Source organism: Microcaecilia unicolor, chromosome 2 (genome assembly GCF_901765095.1).
Source record: "Microcaecilia unicolor chromosome 2, aMicUni1.1, whole genome shotgun sequence".
NCBI classification, from domain to species: Eukaryota; Metazoa; Chordata; class Amphibia; order Gymnophiona; family Siphonopidae; genus Microcaecilia; species Microcaecilia unicolor.
In genome coordinates this window covers 522219630-522238101 of record NC_044032.1, presented here as the reverse complement: position 1 = coordinate 522238101, position 18472 = coordinate 522219630, and the positions used below count along the sequence as shown (strand labels likewise).

Here is an 18472-nt window from a genome sequence, read left to right as displayed (position 1 = left end):
GCTGCACAAACATAGAAGAAAGACAGTCCCTGCTCAAAGAGCTTACAATCTAATAGACAAAAAACAATCTGCCACATAAGACATACAATCAATAACATACAAAATGCAATAAATTTGTGTTAACAGCTTTGAGAGTGAATCATGAAAGAAAAATAAATGTATTAATGTTATAAACGTTTGCCCCTGATCACCCCTTTAAATTGTTTGGGAAAGAGTGCTGCAGAAATCTGGTTTTATTTTATTTTTCAATGACTTTCTCTGGAAAAGTCTGAACAATGATTTCCATATCACCACGTTATGGTTTTTTTTGTTCATTATTGCATAGGTTTTATTGTTATCCCCTTAAAATGGGCGGGATGTAAGTGATTTTAAATACACCAGTGCAAGAAAAGAGAGCAGCTGATTCCGTCTTGCCCCGGGTCAGGGGGTGCAGCGAGCACCACACTGCCCACCCCCCCCCCCCCCAGCAGGTCACGTGGATGCTCACTCCCCGCAAGGTCAGACTCACCGCATCTCTTGTCTTACTCAAGGAGAAGCCGAGGATGCCCGAGTGGAGGCTGAACGTTGGCGACTTGGGGGATTATATTTAAAACTCTCCCGAATGGAGTCGTCGCTAAATTATTCATTGGCCAGGAAAAGCTGCAGCTGAAGTGCTGATGTCAGGAGCCGAGTGCAGCAGAGCACGGCGCAGAGCCTCAGCCCCAGAGTGGGGAGCGCATGGGATGCCAGCCTGCAGCCTGCTGCCCACAAGGAAACAGGGCTCAGCAGCCTCCATTAGTGTCAAGTGGGGGCGGGGGTGAGAGGGCAGGATGAGGGCGCTGCTCTTGCTTCTGGTGCTGCTTGGATGCGTCCTGCGCCCGGTGCAGGTTAAGAAGGTTGTCAAATGCCCCTCTACATGCAGCTGCTCCAGAGAATCCATCATCTGTGTCGGATCTCCCTGGGTGCCGAAAGCCATCCCCGGCGACATCAGCTCGTTGTAAGTGAAATCTCATCCCGCTGCACTTGTCCTTTTGTTGGAGGGCAGGCTTGGGTTTTGGGGGCTGAAGGATAGTGGGGATGGATTTTTGGCAGTATTTTGGGAATGCCTTTGATAATTAGGATTCTCATGTGTAATATAAACATTTAAAACACCCCATTCCCCCCCCCCCCCCGACTAGAAAGCAAGAATGGATATCTGAACAGACACAGTGCTCGTCTCTGTGTGTGGCAGAACAAGCTGCCTATTGTTCGGATGAATATTACAAGGAGCAGAGCCGGGCCAACAGTTAGGCGGTTGCCTAGGGCAGCAGATTCGGTGGGTGGGGGGGCTCATAAAATAATAAGCGATAACAGAAACATAAACTCAAAGAACCACACGGACAACACAAAGTTAATATTTAAAATGAGGATGTCCAATTTTTTTGTTTTTATAGGATTGTTGTGGGATGATGTTGATTGTAGAGAGAGAGAGAGAGTGTGTGTGTCTATGGTGGGGGGAGCCAACAAGCTAGGAACCTGAAAATAAATTGAGTGGGAGGATAAGGCTGAACGTTCACCTAGCGTGCCCAAAATTGATGCAGTGGTCTTGACAAGGAGCCACTGAGGTGAATTACTTTTCAGCTCTACTTTTACAAATAACTGTATACGGTTTTGTAAAAACGTTTATCTCAAAGAGGGTCATTGGGATCAGCAGTGACCCTCTTTGAGATAAACATTATGTTCAGTGGGATCATTGCTGATCCCACTGAACAGAATGTCTGTTCCCCTCACATAATAAGCAACTGCCCAACGGTACAGCAGTCCTACTGTGGGACCGAGAGCCTAGGCAGGACGTGAATGACACAGGGTAAGACTGGGAGCTGTGAATGCCTAAGGAAAACACAGGAGTAGGAGAGCATGAAATGACAGAGAATGTCTCCCTTTCATGCTGGGACAGCTTCAGGAAGGGGATTAGCAATGAATGAAGTGGTGAATGTTCCAGCACAGTTCCTCTCTTTATTCAGCAGCTTGGCTATGGGGTTTTCTTTCTCTTTTTTTGTGCTTTTCAGGAGTGTGGTCAATGGAACCTTTCCTGAAATCAAGGACAGAATGTTTTCCCACATGCCCACCCTGCAGCTGCTGTAAGTATTGCCATTTCCACAAAATCACAGCTTCTTCTTTCTCTGTCCGTGGGAGGTATCATCAGCCCAAACTTCTTAGGTGGGAACTTACTTGGTGGGAAGCTTCTGGCCTGCCTGATGGGTTGACACAACAGAAAAAGAGGCAGGTTACAATGTAATCAATGAACCAAGAAGAAAATAACATCAGACAGACAATGGCCCAAAATATTGCCAAATCATATGAAATTGTTTACAGCAACACACTTGACTGGAAACCACAGCACTGGATGTGGCCACATTTCATGTATAAAGGCTGAATCAGTGGTCACCATATATTTACAGGCAGGGGCGTAGCCAGATAGTGGATTTTGAATGGGCCTAAACAAGAAGTGGGTGGGCACCAAGTGTCCTCCCCCCCCCCCCCCCCCCCCCGTTATTCTAAAAAAAAAAATCTCGGCTGGCAGGAAAATGCTGCTCTCCACCTCAGCAGTCTGCAGCAGGCATACACTGAAAACTGAGCACGCGCAGCTTAGGAAGTTCAGGCTGCTGAAGTGGAGAGCAGCATTTTTGCCAACAGAGGGAGGTCTTCAGCTGGTAGAGCTTGGGATCCCCGCTAGCTACTGCTAAGGGTGTGCCGCTGTTGGATGGGCTTGAGCCCTAGGTGGGTGGGCCCTGGCCCACCCAGGCCCACCTGTGGCTATGCCACTGCTTACAGGTATTGTCACAATTATGGTACGGTATTGTGATGTGTCTATTCAAACACAAACCAAAAAGGAACACAACGTTGCCTGATTGTGCCAGGAGCACACACCGCAGTTAAAAAATGAAAGCTTCAGTAGATAAAATGTGGCCATGTCAGGTACTGTAGATTCCAGTCAAGGATGTTTTAGTTGCTGAATACATTTCATTTGGACCATTGAGTTTCTGGTGCTATTTTCTTCTTGGTCTGTCTGATGGGTTGATTCAGACTTTTCCAGTGGATAAACTAACATTTGGGGCCTTGTTTACTAAGCCGCGCTAGTGTTTTTAGCACATGCTAAACGCTAGAGTCGCCCATATGTTCCTATGGCAACTTAGCGTTTAGCGCCTGCTAATCCGCATGCCCTAAAAATACTAACGCACCCTTAGTGCTGCTTAGTAAACTTGGTCCTTGATGTGTGGTCAAATATCAGTTGGAAAAAAAAAAGATATTGATGGTATTGATAATACATGATGGCAGACGTTTGTAAATGATAAAGGCGTACGTCAGGTCTGTTATCAGAAAACCTGGCTCCTAGATACTAATGCTTAGCTTGTGACTGCGGCTTTATCATGCGCTAAGCGTTAGTAATTAGGAGTCAAAGGGGGGTCTTTTACTAAAGTTTAGCTTGAGTTATCTGCAGCAGGGCCCATAGGAATAAAATGGGCCCTGCTGCAGATAACTCGAGCTAAGCTTTAGTAAAAGACCCCCATAGTGATTCAACCAAATATTTTTTTTATTTAATATTGATTTTAAAACACATCTTGTTTTGCATTACATAGTTTTTAGAGATTTGTGTATGAGATTATACATTAAAGCCATGAAAATTTTTTTTTATATATATATATATATGAAATTTATCTTGAAACAATACATTATTTTTGCTCTCTTTTTTTGCGGCGGGGGGGGGGGGGGGGTGTTACAAGGAAGCTGGAATCATTATATATAACCTGGCAGGCAGAGGAGTGGCAGGTCAGCTGCTTTACTTTAAGGCTGCATTTTTAATTTCACATGGAACATTTACATCCTTTTCAGTCTAGATGGGGAACCTGATCATGTCTCTAGTTTTATCTTCTCCTTTCACTTTTACTTTCCCAGTTTACAAGACTAGGGATATCAGGATCTGTCTTTTCTTGTTTTACTTCTTTCCTCTGAGGTTGTACCTATTAGGTAGTCACCCCCTTACCCCTGACTTGTGGGGTCCCCCAGGGTTCTGCCCTTTCACCTCTTCTCTTTAACATTTTCCTTAGCCCTCTTGCTGCTCTTATTCAGTCTCACGGTATTTCTTCTCACTTCTGTGTGGATGATATTTTGTTGCTTTTTTCGACTAGTCCATATTCTCTTTCCATCCAACCATTGCAAGATTGCCTTTCTGCAGTTCAGAAATGGCTTCTTGATCATAGGATGGCTCTGAATAAGGGAAAAAACAGTAGCTAGTTGGTTTACCGGAGGAAGCCCTAGTTCAACTGCAGCCCTAAACATGTTTGAGACTTCCATTATTCCAGTCCCTTTCTTCTGTTATTTAGGTGTTATTCTAGATTCTTACTTGACATTTGCACCACAGATTTTTAATGTGTGTAAAAGCAGCTTCTTTATCCTTAGGCAGTTGCACTTAGTTAGGAAGTACTTTGATCATCGTGCGTCTCTCATTCACTCATTTTGTCATTTGGATTATTGCAATATTATTTTATCTAGGTTCCCCAGATAATCCCAAGACCAGCTATGTACAAGCTGCTTAGGAGTTTTCTGATGCTAAACTCATTACTGCTGCGGTAATCCAATCTCAATTCTATGCTTCGTGTGAATATTAAAAAAAACAAACAACATGCACCAAAGTTGCAGTAACACCCCGTTGGTAGCAACAGTCTACATCAAAGGGAACAAATTAATACCAAAAATACTCAATGTATGCTTACAAAGGTATCTATGCAGGTTTTATGCAGACACCAATCTATAGCTGTAACACTTAGAATTGAAAAATGTACAAAAAGTATAACCATCAATTAACATAGCACATATGTAGTGACAGTTGCATGTGAAGTCTGTTTAGAAAACCCAGACAACTCTATTCGGTATCCCTGCACAACTTGTAACTGCATCAGTAGATTTTCCAATGGGGCTAAAAAAATTCTTATAGACATTATTTAGTACTAGTAAAAGAGGCTCGTTTCTCACACAAATGAAACGGGCGCTAGCAAGGTTATCATGTAATGGCGATTATGTTTTTAAGGGAACCGTTAGGAGAAATGTTCTGTCATGATAAGTAATAATTGGGAAGGGTGTATAATGAGTAATATGCCCCAGGGGTATGAGATACGGATTGTTTTTTTTTTTGGTGATTTTTATTTATAGTATTTTTTAAAAGATAAAGAGTACGCAGAAATTGAAAACGTTTTATTACAAATATAATGGTTGTTTACATTTGCAAGATTTCTTTATAAACAATATTTTTAGTGAAAACTTTGTTACAATGAGGGAAAAGCTTTCCTTGTTCAGGACCATCTATGACTTGTACAATTGCATCAGAAGACTTTCGAACTCGTGAAAATGCTACATTCAGTTGGCCATGTGTAAACACTGGTTCTGGTAGGAAAATGCCAACTTTTTCAAATGTTTGTTCTTGTGACTTGTTAACTGTCATTACAAAAGCCAATTTCACAGGAAATTGTTTTCTACGTAATGTAAATGGGAGGTCAGTGTTAGATGGTGCTAGTTCAATACGTAGTATAAAAACAGTACTCCCTGCAATTGACCCAGTGATTACTTGACTAATAATGAGGTTAGGTTTCAAGTCTTTGATTATTAAGCGAGTTCCATTACATAAACCTCTCCTGGTATTTAAATTCCTGAGTAGGATAATTATGGCTCCAATTTTTAAATGCAGTTTATGGCAAGGCATGCCAGTTGGAGTTTGTTCATGAAGGAACTCTATAGGGTATAACTGATGTTCCTCATCATTGGAGTCATGAATGGAGTCCGAACTTAAATAAGTAACTGTCTTACTTTCTAAAATATTTAGAATGGCCTCATTTATCTTGTCTACATGTGCATTTTTGGGGCAAAGAATAGCCTTTTTAGCAAAGTTTAAAACAGTATCTGCGGTAAGTTTTTGACCAAAAATGGCATTAACTATATCGCCGTCACAAATGTGCTTCTGTGGGATTTCGATAATATCTTTGAAACTGTCTGGACATGGAAAATTTCCGTCAGCTAAAGTAATAAGCCAGTTGTTGAAATCTGGGTCTACAGAGCGGACATCGTTGTTTAATTTTAGTATTTCAAAATTTTTCCATAGTTTATTTAACTTAATGGTTGCTTCAATAATTTGAGCTCGATCACCGTGTGGTACCACTGGTAGAGTTTGTCTAAAATCTCCACCAAGGAGAATAACTTTCCCACCAAATGGTTTCTGATTGTTCATGATGTCTTCGAGGAGTATATCTACAGCAGTAAGTGCTATTCTGGGTGCCATAGTTGATTCATCCCAAATAAGGATTTTAGCATCTCTAATTATGGAAGCATCGTTTGATGTTAATCTGATACTTGATGTTGACATTTCCAGTAGAGGAACAGGTAACTTAAACTGTGAATGATAAGCTCGTCCTCCTGGAAGGAGGTTTGCAGCAATTCCTGTAGAAGCAACAGGTAGTGCAATTCTTCCATCTCCTCGGATGTTGCTCAGGATAGTGTTATACGTATACGTTTTTCCACTTCCACCAGGACTGTCTAGGAAGAAAAGCACGTGTGGGTTATGTTTTTTGTATTGCAGGCAGAAAGTATAGTATGAAATGCTTCCGTTTGCTCATTATTTAGGTTTTCAAGCATTTGTTGAGCTTTACGGTTTTCATCTGCAACGTTGAAGGCAAGTTTAGGATCTTATATTCTCTGGATGATTGTTGGTAAACCAAAGTGTTCAAGTTTTTTGCTGTGTGTAGTCAGAATGCCCTGGATTTTCTGAAGGCACAATTGTTCACAAACAGAGCAATCACCTTGGCAACCATGGATGTGTTGAAAATCTTGTATCATAGTAAGTTTGTATTTTTGAAAATTTGTAATGCATTTGATGTTACGGAAAAAAAACAAATGTATGCAAAAAGGTGTCTGATTTCCTGAGGCATGCTGCATGTGACAGCATTGTCTAAGGTGTTCTCCCACAGAGCTTCATCGTCAATGTGTCCAATTTTCTTGGCTGCATCTTGAAATGTATTATAAAGAATACGTTCTAGCCCCTGGTTGGTGTAGTAGAATTAGCCTTAAACAGTAACGCTCAGTGTCTGCTGCAAAATTAACTGCATACATTCTCCCAATTGTTTTGTCATGTCCTGCTTTTCTATGTTTCCACTTTCGTTCTGTTTTGTCAAAAGTATAGTAGTATATAGGAATATCTACGTACAAAAAGGTCTTTGGAGGATTCTCTTCTGCATTAAGTTTAAACCACGCTGTTAAAGTGGTGTCCCTTGTTCTGGCTCTTTGTACTGCAGCCTCAACTTTGTGAGGATGAAAAACAATGTTTTGTTGATCTGGTAAGTGTACTTCCAATCTCTGGATAGTATGTGATTGGTGATGCATTTGAAAGCCGTTTAATTGCCATGCAGCTTCGGGAGCACTAACATATCTAGAGTCAGTAAATGTTTTAATTTCATCATGTTGTAAAGTTTGGTGCTCTGCAATAACCACATTGGCACAATCGTGTCCTTTTAGACATATTTAAAGAGGTACTTGACACTTTTAATAGATGCACATACTTCTACATTTATATGGGAATTGTACTTTAAAAGTAAGAAAGGGTTATAAGGGACTACCCAAGTGTTATTAATGAATTTTCCATTTAAGAGTGTACCTACGCCGTTATCCCTTCTGCGTTATTTAGGATATCCATCACAGTTCTCAATAGTTTCATTTTGGAAGGGTTATGGAAACTGTGTAGAGCACTTCCCATTAAGCATGCAGGGAAAATTTTAATTATGGTCACTGCATGGGCCATGTATCATATGTTTATTTGGATTTTGCTTACATCTTTTTCAGTAGTAGCTCAAGGTGAGTTCCATTCAGGTACACTGGATATATCTCTGTCCCAGGAGGGCTCACAATCTAAGTTTGTACCTGAGGCAATGGAGAATTAAGTGACTTGCCCAAGATCACAAGGAGCAGCAGTGGGATTTGAATCGGCCACCTCTGGATTGCAAGACCGGTGCTTTAACCACTAGGCCACTCCTCCACAAATAATGTATGCAGACATGGAAAGTTGTTTATTTCTGGAATTTCAGCGCATACAATTTGGTCAATTATTTCCTTTCTTTTCGGCTTATGTTCCTCTTTCAGGATAATTAATATATGAGCGTGAGGTAAACCACGCTTTTGAAATTCAATGACATGAATTTTTGCAAGAGGCACACCAAGTATGTGTTTTTTGCATATATCGTTTAGTAACTAGTTTAGTTTTAAATTAAACACCCTTGCCAATAAATCAGGTCGAAACTCTGGTGCCTGACCTTTTTTTTAGATATTAAGTAATTTCTTCCCATCTTGGATTGCAGGTCATAGCAATGAACAGATCTGGTTTGCCATATTTGCGAACTATTGCCATTGCATCCTGATAATTTTGATGCATATTTCTTGGGCTGCCGGCAAATGGTGATGGTAAAATAAATGCCTGGCCAGGTGTAATGCCTCCATTTGCAGCTTCACTTGCATGGTGGTCCATTAACCCGGAGTATTTTTCAACTCTTAAGAGTTTTTGATTTTGTCGAATATAATTTAGTCTGTTTGCCTCAGTTTTAATATATGCATCAGCAAAATATTGTTGCATTAGTTTTCTTGCACTAAGAAAAGGATTGAATTCATCTCTTATTGCCAAACAGTATCCATAGTACTGCTTTCTGAGGAGCTAGCCGTGTTGTATTACTGTGTTGGATTCGGTGATCTCTGGCTCTCTGGTGGACGGACACAGCCCACTTGTTCCTGGATTCATGTGCTGCAACTAAACGAAAGAAAATGATCAGATAAGACATAATTTTTCCGTATATTTTACAGTGCAGTCTCGATTATCCAATGTAAACGGGACCGACCCATTGTCGGATAACTGAAAAGTTGGATAACATGGAAAACACGACATAAACCCTTCAAACAATGCATAAACAAAGGCATAGAGTTCCCAATTTTCAAAAATTGTTCTAAAACAAAGATTTTTAATAGAAATAAATGCGAGGACATCACCCATGGTCCTGTAGGATGAAAATAAGTAATTAGGGCAATAATTATTCCCTGATAATACTTATTACAAGGTTCCCACTCAGCCTAGGGGAAATATTATAAAGGAACCTTGTTGCTGGCACCCTGCCAGTGTTTTCTTCTTCGCCAAAGAACCAAAGCCACGTCCCAGATGATAATTATTGTTATTTATTACAGGTAGAAAAATAGACACTCTGCAATAGCTTATATGCAATATAATATGTCTTTACTGATATGCACACTAACAAAATATATTGTCTAACTACACTCTGATTATCCTGAGACTACGTACAGTAATGATTAGAACAGTACAAATGATATCCTAATGATCCTTATGAAACCTTATCACATCTTATGCAAAATACACATTAGCAGCTTTCCCTGACCAAGAGCTGACATAAACCAGTCGTACTTAGATAAAACCACTGCCTAACCCCAGACCAGGAAATATATCACTGTGATCTTACCACGCTGTCCTGATGACGGCTTCAGATAAGACCGGAGCAGAATCTCCCCAGACGCTATCTCAGCTGTCTGTGTCTTATGTAGTGCAGGTCTTTCTCAGCAAACAAGCAGGTTCCCGTCTCTCCTTTGGTTATCAGAGCCAATATCTCTGCCACAGGTATTTGCACCAGTTATGCAGGTCACAAGGTTGATATCATACAGTCTCTAGCTCACCCCGAGCCTTGCTGGATTTTTCAGGTCCTTCACAGGTACTCCTCCTCCGAGGGTCTCCGACTAACTTCTTCTCCCACTCTCACCGCTTCTTCCAGACCTCTCGCTCGGGTGATAGCCAGGACCAATTCTATCACGTACAGTCCAGTGCATGGGTAAGAAAAGTTCTTTGTTTTGTGACCTTGGAGATGGTAACTTCTGGTGCCATGGCTCTGCCTCCCTTCTCAGCTTCTCCGAGATAGAAGGGGGATGGTTGGAACACAGAATGTCCTTGGCTTCAGCAAGCCTGTCAGTGATTTTCCACAAGCTGAAGCTGGATCTTGCTGACACAGAGATGTGCAGGTCAGAGAGTTGCAGCAGCCATCTTATTGTACCAAGATGTCATAGGCTTGTATAGGCCAAGACCAGCTCAGGCTAGATCACAGGGAAATACCCCTACAGTCCAGCATCTCTTTCTCTTCTCTGTCATCCTCCCCTGTAGTCCAGCATCTCTCCCTCCCTCTTCCCTCCCTTGAGTCCAGTCTGTCTCCTTTTTCTTTCCTCCCTCCCATTGTCCAGCATCTATCATTCCTTCCCCTCTACCCCCCCAATTCCAAATGTGTGCAGAAGCTAGATTCTGTGAGAAAGGAACTGCAGTGATTGTTTGCTTCCACAAGTACTGGTGTTATAGTTATAGTTATAGTGTTAGGAGGGAAATGATATTACAATGAAATGAAGTTTATATATTAGAAAATAATTTGAGAAATGTATAGCTCTTCATTGTAATTTTTCACAACGCGGGCACTCGGCACATGCTCAGACATACTTCCTGTGTCAATCACTAATACACTGGAGTCTGCTTTGGACATAATTTGGAGTTTATTTGGCCGCAGCCAGGTACATCTAACTTTACATTTCTAATCTTGACACACAAATATTCCATTACTTGACATCATAACTGTTAACATTATGTATGTATGGGGTACATGGCTTCTTTTTGTCCCACAGGTTGTGCCATTGAAGCAGCCTGTTCTCTCGCTGTGCTGCCTCTTGCAGCACCCATTGTCTCTCCAGTGTATCCCGTTGAAGGATGCACCCACGCAGTGGCGTACCAAGGGGGGGTGGTGGGGCAGTCCACCCCGGGTGCACGCCGCTGAGGGGTGCCGCGGCGCGCGCCTGTCAGCTCCGAGTTCGCTAACTTTGCTCGTTCGCTGCAGCTCCCTCTGCCCCGGAACAGGTTACTTCCTGTTCCGGGGCAGAGGGAGCTGCAGCAAATGAGCGAAGTTAGTGAACTCGGAGCCAACAGGCGCGCGCCACGGCACCCCCCCCCAGCGGCGTGCACCTGGGGGGGGTGTCATTTCACCGGGGGGGGGGAGGAGGTGTCATTTCGCAGGGGGGGCGCGCTGCACCCGGGGGGGGGGGCGCATCGGCGATCCGCCCCGGATGCCATCCAGGCTAGGAACGCCACTGCACCCACGATCTTTCCCGATCTGATGATCTGGGCCTCCTGGCCGTCAAAGCCAGGAGACAAGCTGTGAATCAGCTACGATGCAGGCATATGATTCTTACTTACATTTCAACTTTACAATCAACTGTTTTCACATAACGACTTTCCACATCCCTTATCGCTTTTCGCTGTTACTGTATAACTGCTGTAACCTGACGCCTAGCTGGGACAGCTGCTTGGTACATGGGTGGGAGGGTTGGGTCAGCGCTGCTTTTCCTGTGCTGGCTAGCTCAAAAAGGACCTTCTGTTCCTTTGCCTGTGCCTTTTGTGTCCCTCGCCCCCCCTCCCCTCCTCCCCTCCCCCCCCCCGTCCCTTTTCCCTCTTTAACTCTTTCCCTGATTTCTCCCTGTAGCTATTCCCTGTCCCTAGCCCTTTCTAGACCCCCTCATTCCCTCCCTCCTGTCCCCTTTGTCTTAGCTAGCCTTCCGCCCGTTTGTGGGCGGCATTCCCCTAGTGGGGTCTGCCTCTTTTTGAGCATATAGTCCTTGCATTCAGTAACATCAATGGGCTTTTTTATTCTGGATTATGCATCAGGCTGGTATAATATCCACAGTGTAGACCAGTGTCTGGACTCTTTTACCCTATTTTAGTAAGAATCTATATCATACTTGTACTTAATCAGTTTTATAACTAAAAGAAAACAGAAAGTTTCTCAATGCTACTTTCTCTTGTGCGTAGTTTGGGTAAGCATAAAAAGCAGCTAATCATGAATTTTGTTTTGTACACGTTCTCACAAAGTTCCTGTCTCAGAGGATGTTTAACTATATCTACATTGACTTGGGAACCTATACGTGCCAGATTTGTTGAGAAGTCCTTGTTACAATGGCTCTCCCAGTTGTCAGCCTGTGCTTGTAGTTCCTGACACTGCAGGGTGGTAATATCGTTCGAGTTTAGCAGAGGGCTGCCAATTGCAAGCTCTTACAATCCCCAGTGGGTCTCATTGGTTCACATTCATATAATCAGTCTTTGGTTTCCAGTTTTGGTTTTGGCTATAGCTTTGGTTTCAGTCGAAAGTGTTTAGACAGTTTCGGTTTTGGCCGAAACTGAAAAACCCACTTTTTGGTCAGCCTGTATTTATAAAATACTGACGGCTCCTTTTACAAAGCTGCCTAGCGATTTCAGCATGGCAAATGTGACAAAGCCCATAGGAATTGAATGGGCTTCATCACATTTATTGAGCTAGAATTGCTAGTGTGGCTTTGTAAAAGGAGTCCTGAGTGAAGTGGAATGGGTAGACATGAATTGCTTGTTTACTTTTTCCAAAAATACAAGGACTAGGGGGCTGTAATGAAACTACTAACTATTAAGTTTTAAAAAATTTGGAGAAAATATTCCTTCACTCAGCATGCAATTAAACTCTAGAATTCATTTGCTAGAGAATGTGGCAAATATGGTTAGCACAGTAGGGTTTAAAAAAGGTTTGGACACATTCCTAAAAGAAAACTCCACATTATTAAGATAGACTTGGGAAAATCCACTGTTTATTCCTGGGATAAGCAGCATAAAATCTGTTTTACTCTTTTGGGATCTTGCCAGGTCCTTGGACCTGGATTGGCCAGTGTTGGAAATAGGATACTGGGCTTGATGGACCTTTGGGCTTTACGTTCTTATATTGTGCATTAGGGGTTTGGTGATGAGCTTAGTTCCCCTAATTCATTGCTCCTTATTTATGTGGAGGCCTCACTATGAAGTGTCCTCCTTTGCCCCTGGGCTTCTGTGGAGGAGGACTTCAAGCTCCTTCTATTACTTCCATATGTATGTAATACCCTATGGAATAGGTATTACTGAAGTGATGGATTTTTCCAGAGCCCTGGGTGGAAGGGAGGTCCCTGCAAGAGGGCTGGAGTGGTAGGATGGCCCTGGGTGGGAGGAAACCCAGCCCATGGGGAGTAGTTTTGAAATTGAATGCAGAGAGACAGTGCTCTTGGTACTGAAGAGTGACAGGGGGGGGAATTTGGGAGGAGATAAAGCTAAAGTTATGCCCTTTGGGGGGGTGTCTTTGGTTGCCTGCAGGGCTGCAGTTGCCTGAACTCCCCTGCCATTGACCGGGAGGAAAGACAGGGGAGTCCTGAGAATTGAAGAGGCAGGTTGTGGCTCCAATAAGTGGCAACTGGGAGACAGTGTGCTACGAGTGGGTAGAAGAAGTCCTATTTTGGGAGCAGGGGACCGGAGCCAGGGAGAACTCATCTTAGAACCAGGGTGGACCAAAAGTGGGGTCACCACGAAGGAGGGTCAGATCGACGGGGGTCTGAGCCTGTAAAAGTGAATCAGTGTTAAGAAGAGAAATACAACCTTTGAAGATAAAATCTCTCCATAGGACGGGCATGGGCAGGAGAAACTGCATATATGTAAACAGCTCTGAATGAGAATTCCCCTGTAGTTATACCTGAGGAGTATAGTGGCATAGGTGTATCCCCTGGGAATAACAGAAGTTGGAAGTTAAGGTTGTTTTGAAGTTTATCAAGTGACTGTACTGGATAGGAGGTTAAAGTTAAAGTCTACTTGTTGCTGTGGTTTGCAAATAAAAGTTACGTTTCGTTAGTAAATGGTTGGAGTGCTGTGTGGTTCCTGGACTGAGGAACTGAGTGAAACCAGTGCTTTTTTGTAGAAAAAAAGGTGCCGGTACTCATTATGGGCGGGGTCACCACATATGGCTCCACTCCTATTATAGCCACACCCACATTAGCCACACCCCTTATACCAGCCATGGCGCATATAAACAGGTATCATTGAAAATATTATACTAGTATAGGAGAAAAAAATAACATGATTTTTTTTCATTATAAATCATTTCTGTAAGCTGTTACAGCTCCAGTATACCCAGTGCAAAATAAGACAGCAGATGTAAATTCTCAAATTGAACATATTCCAAACACTAACATGAAAATAAAATGATTTTTTTCTACCTTTGTTGTCTGGTGACTTTGTTTTTCTATCCATATTGGTCCCAGTCTCTGATTCTGCTGCTCTCTATTTTTTTTTTTTTGTTACATTTGTACCCCGCGCTTTCCCACTCATGGCAGGCTCAATGCGGCAGGCAATGGAGGGTTAAGTGATATTTGTTCTCTTAACTCCATTTCCAGGGCTTCCTTTCCATTTATTTCTTTACTTTCCTCTTTTCTTCTTCATTTCTTGCCCTACATCCATAAGTAAAAGCTGGGTCCTCCTCCATGGAATTGACTAGAGGAGGTATAACGTGGATCCAGCTTTTGCCTATTTTCTCCATTCATGTGCAGTTTTTCTCCTCTCTTCCCTTTCCCTCATCTCCATCTATGTGCATTTTCTTCTTTTTTCTTTCCTCTCCTCCATCCATTTCCAGCACTTCTCCTCTCTCCTCCCCTCCATCCATGTCCAGCATTTCTCCTCTCTCTTCCCTCCACTGTATCCATATAAAGCAATAATTCTCTCTCCCCTCTCCTCCAACCAAGACCAGCATTTCTCCTCTGTCCCCGCCAACTCCTCCATCCATCCATGTCCAGCAATTCTCCTCTATCTCCTGCTCTCCTCTCCATTCATTTCCAGCATTTCTCCTCTCTCCCCTGCCCTCCCCTCCCATCCATGTCCAGCATGTCTCTTCTCTCCCCTGCCCTCCCCTCCCATGTCCAGTGATTCTCCTCTATCCCCTGTCCTCCCCTGCCATCCATGTGCAGCGATTCTCCTCTCCCCTCCCTTCCCTCCCATCCATGTCTAGCGATTCTCCTCTGCTCCCTGTCCTCCCCTGCCATCCATGTCCAGCATGTCTCCTCTCCCCTGCCCTCCCCGCTCATCCATGTCCAGCGTTTCTCCTCTGCCCTCTGTCCTCTCCTGCCATCCATGTCCAGCGATTCTCCTCTCCCCTGCCATCCTCTCCCATCCATGTCCAGCAATTCTCCTCTCCCCTGCCCTCCCCTCCCATCCATGTCCAGCAATTCTCCTCTCTCCCCTGCCCTCCCATCCATGTCCAGCAATTCTCTCTTCCCTGCCATCCCCTCCCATCCATGTCCAGCATGTCTCCTCTCTCCCCTGCCCTCCCTCTCATCCATGTCCAGCGATTCTCCTCTTCCCCGTCCTCCCCTCTCACCCATGTCCAGTGATTCTCTTCTCCCCTGTCCTCACCTCCCCTCCCATCCATGTCCAGCAATTCTCTCTTCCTGCTTTTCCCTCCCATCCATGCCCAGCGATTCTCCTCTCTCCCCTGCCCTCCCCTCCCATCCATGTCCAGCAATTCTCTCTTCCCTGCCCTCCCCTCCCATCCATGTCCAGCGTGTCTCCTCTCTCCTCTGCCCTCCCCTCAAATCCATGTCCAGCGATTCTCCTCTCTCCCCTGCCCTCTCCTCCCCTTCATGTCCAGCAATTCTCCTCTCCCTGTCCTCCCCTCTCCTCCATGTCCAGCAATTCTCCTCCCCTCCCCACCATGTCCAGCGATTCGTTCAAACCCCAGCCCTCCCGCTGCTCCCACCCCCGCCCACCCTCAGCTCCCTGAGTTCCTGTTCGTGCACCCGTGCTCCCTGCCTTGAAATTATTAGTTTACCTGAAGTTGCGGCGAACCGGCAGTAAAAGCAGCAGGCAGGCAGGTACTGGCAGGTAGGCTTGCTTCCCTTCCCTCTCAGCGCGTCCCGACCTCAGGCAGGAATTCATGAAGGATAGCCTTCTTCACAGTGTACCTCGGAAGGCAACATCCCGGGTTTGGGCAGGCTTATCACTACCCCAAAACCCCGTTTACAGGCCGGACTCCACAATTCCACTCGAAACACTGACTCTTTTTGTCAGTTGTTGCAAGTTGACAACAACTGCTTCTCGATTCTAGTCTACTAGAATGGCACTAAAGGGTCCCCCTTCTTTTCTTCGGGTCACTCAGCAGGGGGTTAGTAGGTATCTCAGAATCTTAAGTCAACCAAGGACACTTTCCTGCTCTAGGTTTCCCCTTTTATTTCTTCCTAAACTCCTCCCAGTCACTCCCTTCAGTGACTCTCCACCCAGGCTCACTATCAGCAAATCCCAATCTAACCAGGAGTTACACATTGATTACACCAAACAGATTCAATAGGTTCCAGGTACCTTCAGTTCAGTCAATAAACAGATATTCATAACCAACTCCTGTTCTAGCGTCATCCAATCCAAGTAATCATGCACAGGCTCAACTCAAGTACTCTCAGTGCTCACATATGGTTTCAAGGACCAAATACTTCTACATATGGTTCCAATATCAAATACTTCACATCAAGCATTATGGAATTCACCAGGTCTGGCAGCACAGTCAAGTAGCCAAAATGTTGAGAACATCTTCTCTATTCTCTGAAAAACCTCTTTTCAAATTCTATTCTTTTAAAATCTAGATACCGATCTGATTTTCCAGGGTAAGACCACTAATTCTCTGTATATGGTCTCCACATAGAGGTCAGAACAATTCCCTTTGTACTCTCCATCAAATAAAAGTATCAGTCTCCAAGCCAGTAAGGCCCTTAGATTGAGAATGGTCCCTATGAGCAGTACTGCCACTTTGAAACTGGACTTGATGTAGAATATTGGTCCCAGAAATCCCTGAAGCAGCTTGTTAAGCGAAATGCTGGCTACCGTGGTGGGACCTGTTATTACCTTTCTTCTATTTATTGTGATTTGGGAAGTTTATTCCAGTGTAACCAGGTTCCTCTCTTGTGCAGCCAAGGATAGAACAATCTCCTCCAGCCACAGGCTCCCGGCACAATGAAGAAATAGATGTCCACCAGTAACTTCAATCTTAAGGACTTTTATTCCATGCAGGTTTCTAGTACACAGTTCCAACAGCAGCATAGCACATACCAGGATTCAATACAGGCTTACAGGCTCCAGTCTGGGCTCTTTATCCAGTGCACAATAAACAGTAATTCAATTCCCAAGACAAAGAGTTCTTCCAGTTCATCATCACAGTTCAGTCACCCAGCAGCAGTTTCTACTTTCTATGCTCTTTAGCTTCAGGAGAGTTCAATATTTTAGGGACTCCTTCTACCCAAGGGTTTTCCCCTGCATCAGCTTCACAGTGAATTCAATACTTTTGGGACTTCCTCTCACCCAAGGAATTTCAGCCTGTAATTGCCAGTACTTTAGGGACCTCCTTGCCCAAGGGTTTTCAGCCTGCAACTCCTTCTCTCCTTCTGCTTCTCTCTCCTGAACTGAACTCCACTCCTGGGACTCCTTCCCACCTGCCTAATCAATCCCTGGCTTCAGCTACCACAACCAATCATTCTCCTTCCATTAGCTTCCTCACACCCCAAACCAGCTGAGTTGAGCATTAAACTAATGAGACCAATGATGAGCTCCTGCACACAGGGTTTCCTAACTCTCTTTCTACCCAGTGGCAGCCACTCCACACAACCTGCCAGCTTACACCCATGTCTTCCCTGATTGCAGCTAGGAGTCCAGTCCGGGTTCTTCATCTCTCCCTCTGGCTCCTTGCCTGCAATGCCTTCTGGGACTTGTATTTCAGACTGAAACTGCCTTAACCCAACTATCCTGGAGATGACTTTATCACACCAGATAAATGTTTATTTCTCTACAGTTTTGATTTATAGACATGATTTGAACTTTGATACAAGGAATACTCTTAAAAGACTGTTTACCAAGAGTAACTTCAAATAGACTGTTTAAACAATTACAAAGAATAATCTTAAATAGACTATTTAATTCAAATATTGAAGGGGACATTTTTATGCCTGTGAGGGCACTCAATGGGTCTGTGAGGATGTTTGCTAGTCAAAAAGGTCCTGGATCGAGTTCTGAGGCTTTTCCTCCCTTTCATGTTTATTATATTTATTTAGCTGAATGTTTCAGGGGGTCTTTTACTAAAGATTAGCTTGAGTTATCTGCTGCAAGGCCCATTTTATTCCTATGGGCCCTGCTGCAGATAACTCGAGCTAATCTTTATTAATAATAATAATAATAATAAACCTCAGTCTTTAAAATGAATCTGTTCTAAGCACTTATTATTTGTGGCTATATACCCCTGGAGTTTTTAATGGTTTGTGTATTTGAATGGAATTCACAGTTTCTTTTGTGATTTTGAATCATCTAAATCCCTCTCATTCCATGTATTTCCATCCAATGCTTATGTACATATTTTCATTCTAATCGAACCTGCTATCACCCTCTCCTCCCTACACTTCATTGCCCAAAGCAGATCCAAAGTCACTTCTATTGACTGGCCTCGCCTTGCTCAGACTTAGTCTTCTGTTCTTAGGGAAGTATTCCTGCCACGATCAACTTGTTTCACCAAACTGGCCAAGCTCTGGGGAGTAGTAACCTGCTGCT

General features: G+C 43.7%; 1 protein-coding gene across 1 annotated transcript in view; it reads left to right on the top strand.

Moving 5' to 3' along the window:
- Positions 1–526: 526 nt before the first annotated feature.
- The window catches only part of LGI2 (leucine rich repeat LGI family member 2), a 60491-nt gene continuing 42545 nt past the window's right edge, over positions 527–18472 (top strand). Inside the window, exons 1-2 of the mRNA XM_030191245.1 lie at positions 527–976; positions 2028–2099. Of these exons, the coding sequence (XP_030047105.1) occupies positions 810–976; positions 2028–2099 (239 nt within the window). The 5' untranslated portion in view covers positions 527–809. The remainder of the gene's footprint in view (positions 977–2027; positions 2100–18472) is intronic.